Genomic DNA, 6,089 nt, shown 5'->3' on the forward strand with positions numbered 1-6,089 from the left:
TATCTTTTAAATTTTATCATGGAACTGGTCATGCGCAGAACTCATGTGAATCGTGTAGCACAATAATTTAGCACAATGCGTTCAGCTCTGGGCATATACTACTACTGCTGATATTATTGATATCGAAAAGAAATCTGCGTAAATGGGCTTAACGGTGAATTAAAACATAATATTATATGTAACTATTACCAACACGGAGGGTCTTCCACGGAGGGCTATCTGATTATTAGCGACCATACTTACTCTGTGTGTTTTTAGTATTCTTTTTAGTCTCCTACGAGTCGACGATGGCTATCAAATGGACTACTCATAAGGTTTATCCCGACGTTGGCATATACCGGATCGAAATTCACTGATTTTATCATTTTGTGAACCCAGAAAACGATTCTAAATTCTGTTGCTTAAACTACTTCTAGAAGTAGCAAACGTGGGAGAACACAGTATCTTCTACTCCACGGAGGGCTATCCGATTACTGGCGACCATAGTAAGTATGGTCTGTGTTTTTGGTACACATTTTAGTCTCTTACGAGTCGACGATGACTATCAAATGAACTATGAACTCTATAAGCCTTATCCCGACGTTGGCATTTACCGGATCGAAATTCACTGATTTTATCATTTTGTGAACCCAGAAGACGATTTTAAATTCTGTTGCTTAAACTACTTCTAGGAGTAGCAAACGTGGGAGAAAACAGTATCTTCGGCACTAACCGCACTAAGAATCTGAGACTAGAGATAACATAAATAAAACAGAGGTGCATAGCAAGGAACGCAACGTAATTAAACACGTTATGTACATACTTTCTAGAAGGTCTAAGTCAACTAGAAAACCTTCCCTTAAAAACCATATTCTGTTTAAAGGTTTGAACTGTTAAAGGTTCAAAATCTTTTTATATTAAAAAGGTGCATTCTTAGAATCACCATCATAATTTGCCTGCTAAGGTAACCTAGTGAATTTAGTTATTGTGTACCATAAATAAAGTAAAAATATCGAGGTGTCCTGTTCAATTTTATAGGAAATTTTATTTAGTGATGTCAGCAACATATAAAACGTACTTCTACAAAAATTTTATAATTTTTTCAGAAATTTATTCCTTCGTAAATTGATCTTTACATCTCTTATATCAATTTCATTAAGCCCAACCAAATTGGTAACCAAATAATCAACATAAATTAATTTTTAATTATACGCTGCCAGAGATTGTTAATACGAAACATCGACTTTCGTTTTTCATCGAAATTTGGTGCAATTAGTTTGAGACAAAACTTTCCGAAATCTTAATGTTAAAGACACAGAATTCGATCTATATTTAATGCAAAAAAAATTTGACTCTCTAAGATATGCAAAGCCATCACTTAGTTCTTTTTTTGTTATTAAATAAGTGCAACTCTTACTTCCCTGCACTGCATCATTGCGTCACTGCGTCACAGCGTCACTGACAACTGATATTAAGAAGCAATTTTTTAAGATAAAAGGAATTTTTATTTAAATTTTGATATTCTGAAAATAAAATAAAAACCAAATTTTAAAAATTAAGTGAAGCTGAATTTTTCACAAGGATGTAAGGACGAACAATACCGCTGTTGGCTTTATAATTGAAAGTCAAGTGCTGAAACTCAATGTTGAATGCAGATGACGCGTGTTTAAGCTGCAAAATTTCTTTCATTTTATGTTTTTATTATATTGTATTTTTTTTCTTATTTGGTATGGTTTTGATGATGTTGACATTTGATAAGCACGCGAAAAACTATAATGTATAAAGCGAAATATTGTACTGAACGTATTTACTTTGGGTACTTCACGGAACCTTTAATAAAGAACAACAAGTTAACAAAAGGAAGCAGTTTTGTAACCTTTCAATATTGCACTTACCAGTGCGATTAGATTTTGGTCTACATGGTTTACGACGTGCGTCCTGAGAGGTTGAACTTGTATTATCGTGCGTCTCAATCGACATAGCTTCATCGTGTTCTATTATTTGTGCTTTAATAGTCTTTCGCATATTTGTAATCTACAGGAATATATATATATATAAATGTATTAAGAATTAAGTGGAAATCAAGCGTAACTATTATTTTATATATTATTTCACTTACCTCTTTTTCAACGCGGAGCTTGTTTTGCAAACATTTTGCCTTTTCATTATTGGCAGCCTCAACCTGATTCTCAACATAAGTCAAAGTCTTGTCGCAAGAATCAAGCCAACCCTGCAGAATTTTCTCAATTTTTATTAGATAGTCTGGTGGTATATCGCGGCCCTGAGCAAATTCAACCTCAAACATGCGTTCATTTTGAAACAACTTTCCTCGTATGATATCTGAAATAATAAAAAAGACTCATGTATATTTTATTTATGGTATATAAATATTGGAAAAATCAATTGAATCAAGTCATTTCGATACAATTTTCTACAGACACACCTTACAAAATCTAACTGTGCTCCAACAATTCTTCAGAACTCGAAGCACACAATATAAATTTCATATTTTTTTCATCCAATTATTGAGCCATAAAAATCTATTCCACTTCAGTTTGATGGTTTGGTATTTTAATTGAAATTCGAAAATATGCAATAGAAAACCAAACTTTTTTTGGATTGATAGCCGATAACTATGAATTGATGTTTGTGGTATGGCGTTCTTATAACAAAACTAGAGAAATTGTGTGATTCAATATTTTTAAAAAGTGAAGGATTTTGAATGTTGATTGAGAACTATATTCAGCTAAAGTAGCACTCTGTACTCGCAATAATTCAGTATCAGCTTTGAAATTTTATACAGACAACAGAAAATATTTTTTGGTTTGTGGTTTTTTATATTTAAAATTGCCAATATTTTCTAACAACGTTCAAATTATTTATTTAGAAGGGTTTATTACTTGAATGCAAAATCCCATCTTTAACTTTAACTGCTCTAAAATATATATTATAAGTTAGCAGATAAGTACACCCGTATTGCTATAATTGGTACCATTTTTATATATCTGATTGCTTTCTTATTAATAAAAGAAAATGCTTCGTATTATAATTGAATATTATTATTACAATACGTCGTAAGCAGAAGATACATTCACAATTAGCTAAATATTGATAATTATAATGATATGATTGTCTCCTATGATTGAATAACTACAGTCACTACTAAGATTAAATCACAAATACTCACGAATAACATCAAACATATAAACACATTAGATACTATGAGATACCATGACATTAGATACTACACTGCATTCAAAGTTACTTTGAATAGAATAGTTTTTATGAATAGAATATACGAATACTCGCAAAATCGTTAAGGTTTAGCAAAGCTTTTAGAGAATTTAATCATTTGCTCGTACTATTAGCCAAAATTCCGTGAAAATAATTTAATAACCTTTTAAGTATATTTTTTAGTTAAAGTTTCTTAAGATACACGTCGAATATCACACAATAGAGACATGGCAAGAAAAAGAACTCAATTTTCGCCGTATTCACATTTAATTCAAAGGAATCGTTCTCAACTTACATATAATTGATATATAATTGTAAATCGTAATGTGTCTAAAATAAAGGTTCATTCAGTAATTCAGGTGGTAATTCAGTAAAACGTATATTTCTAATAATTTAATACAACCTCGTACCGGAGCTAATATTCATGTTTATAACTTTTTTGGTTGAATACAAAATACAGACTTTGATTTAAATTCTATTTACACGTACATCTAATATAGAACTTTATTTAGCATATTTTCGTACTCTTGAACTTCGAACTTAGTATTATTTAATGTTAAAACTGACCTTTTGCGACTAGAATAAATTTAAGAAAATGTTTATTTAAGTCACAAGATAAAAGCTGGAGAACTAATTTAGTTACCATTAAAAATAAAGCAGAATCTGTTAAATACACAACAAATATTTAAAACTTCATTTATTCATAACTCAAATTAAAATTTTTATAAAATTTAAATTAAAAATTTTTCTGTTCCACTTCATTTTGCTATTTAGTTCTCTCAAGAGCAGAAGGCAAATGCAATATACTTTCTTATTGCATTTATGCACAGACAAATATGCTTTTAAAAATAATATTTATAAAAATAAAAAGAATCAACAATCGTAACTAATGAAGAAAAATTGCAATTCAAGACATTTTTTCTCCTCCTCTTTATTATTTCTTTATTATTTTCAAGATATACGACAAATTCTCGGAGCACAAAGTGTCAAAATTGGACGCAACGAGTCAATTTGTGTAAAGTCACAACCCAACAGACATGATAACCAAGTACAACATAATAGAGACATTATTTAATCATCATTATTACCGCCAGCTCACGTTAATCATTGTCATCATCGTTATCAACGCCATCTTCATTATCGATTATTTTTAACTCAGGACACAACTGAGTTCACTTGGCACAAATGGAGCTCTTCGTTAATGTGGCGTCTGTGACAAAGCATCACCAGAAGAATTTACGCCCGAGAAAATTGAAAATTGCTGTTATAAAATCGAGATTTTCACTTGTTTCCCCCCTCCGATCAGCTAGCTTTGTAATTTATTCTACTTTCCATTTCAATTTCGAACACTGCACTGCACTTATTCGATTTAAGACTTTCGTTCTGTAGCGGTTACTTTAACGTCGATAAAGTATTTGTCGCGTTGAATTTTTTATTTTAATTTGCATTTAACAATTTGCATTTAACAATGACAAATAAACTCAACTGCATTGTTTAACGCAAAATTAACGCCAACAAATTGATCTGCGCTGCAGTCGCAGATATGCAAGTATCTGCAACTTCAGTCGTAATTTAAGCAAAATAAGTAAAACGAAATAATTGAACAAAAATTCCCTTGAAAAAAATTAATTTTTTAAGTTTTAATAAATTTTACTCCAGATTAATAAAGTTTATGCGTCATTAAAATAATTTTTACTTTTATTTTTTTAATCTATATTCCACTGAAACCAAACTGCTTCAGTGACATATATATGTCATACAGAACTGTTAACCAAGGCAACATATGTTTAGTTTAAAGTACGATGTTTTATATTATATGGATCGTTTAACAACCGTTGAACATATTCCAATCAATAAAACTTGCTATAAATAGAGAAGAATTTTCTTAACGATGAGGTTCATTCTGTTGAATATATGAACAAAATGTATTGGCAACAAGCTGGCATTCAGGGCAGTAAAAATCCTAAATCCTGCTTTCACTAAAACTGACTGCATCTTGTGCAACTCAGGTTTTGATTTGACAGTGTGATGATAGGTACACACAGAAATCCTTAATTCTAATTACTATAGCTACATTAAAAACTACACTGTTTTAATTTTTTGCATCAGACAATTTCCCTGATTTGATGATGTGAATAGGAGATCAAGATGATGCAATGCTCCAACACTGAACTATTTTTGTAGGGTTACGAAAAAGATCATACTAAAGCAACTATATACCAATTCTAAACACTTTGAAAACAAATATTCGCCGAGTTATTGCCAGTTATATTCCGGCAAGTCATCGAAAATTAACTCAAAATGATCAAGTACTGCAAAATGCGTCATGGAGAACATTTAAATGATGTTGTCGTAAATATAACACACTTATTTTACTTTAAGAACTGTAAAATGGATAACTATACAATATTTATACATTAAATTTAAAATTGAGCTTTTGTCAGACTTCAATATTATATATCGAAATACTTATTAAAAATTACTTGATTTAAGGCATACTAAAGAGTTTCAAGAATTTATTAAAACAGTTCTACAAGTAACTATATACTTTATTTTTTTACTTTCTCAAAACTTCTGTAAAATGAAACACACAATTTTATAAAGTTATAAAGTCCATAGTTTTAAAGTATTAATCAAATAAGCTACTTAATGGTGTTCCTTCTTTAATGCATTAAATTGTTGTCCATTTTGGTTTATTTATACTCGACTCTTAACATAATTAATTTTTGCTGTTTTTACCAAATAGAAAAGTTTATAAAGCAATTTTATTTAACATTAAATAATTACAAATTTCCTTAAGGTTGCAATTAAACATTGTGTAGTTATAAGTTAAAATGTTTGCATAAAAGTACAAGACTAAGCAATTTTATGGAAAC

At 30.0% G+C, this 6,089-nt stretch overlaps 1 protein-coding gene across 1 annotated transcript; it reads right to left on the bottom strand.

The window, feature by feature from the left end:
- Positions 1–1,513: 1,513 nt before the first annotated feature.
- LOC119683839 (COP9 signalosome complex subunit 7-like) lies at positions 1,514–2,486 on the bottom strand. The gene is made up of 4 exons (XM_038097703.1): positions 2,438–2,486; positions 2,099–2,319; positions 1,875–2,013; positions 1,514–1,809 (listed from the first exon to the last, which is right to left on the bottom strand). The coding sequence occupies exons 1-4, from the start codon at positions 2,484–2,486 to the stop codon at positions 1,787–1,789; spliced, it is 432 nt and encodes a 143-aa protein (XP_037953631.1). The 3' UTR covers positions 1,514–1,786.
- Between the last annotated feature and the right edge of the window lie 3,603 nt (positions 2,487–6,089).

Source organism: Teleopsis dalmanni, chromosome 2 (genome assembly GCF_002237135.1).
Source record: "Teleopsis dalmanni isolate 2A chromosome 2, ASM223713v2, whole genome shotgun sequence".
NCBI lineage: Eukaryota > Metazoa > Arthropoda > Insecta > Diptera > Diopsidae > Teleopsis > Teleopsis dalmanni.

Bases quoted from the DNA above. Each gene is read 5' to 3' on its own strand.
- LOC119683839 (XM_038097703.1), bottom strand. From the start codon at position 2,486: ATGAAATTTATATTGTGTGCTTCGAGTTCTGAAGAATTGTTGGAGCAC. The intron at 2,320-2,437 runs GTTAGATTTTGT...TTATTATTTCAG, and splicing joins TGAAGAATTGTTGGAGCACA to ATATCATACGAGGAAAGTTG. The intron at 1,810-1,874 runs GTAAGTGCAATA...TCTTTATTAAAG, and splicing joins ACCAAAATCTAATCGCACTG to GTTCCGTGAAGTACCCAAAG.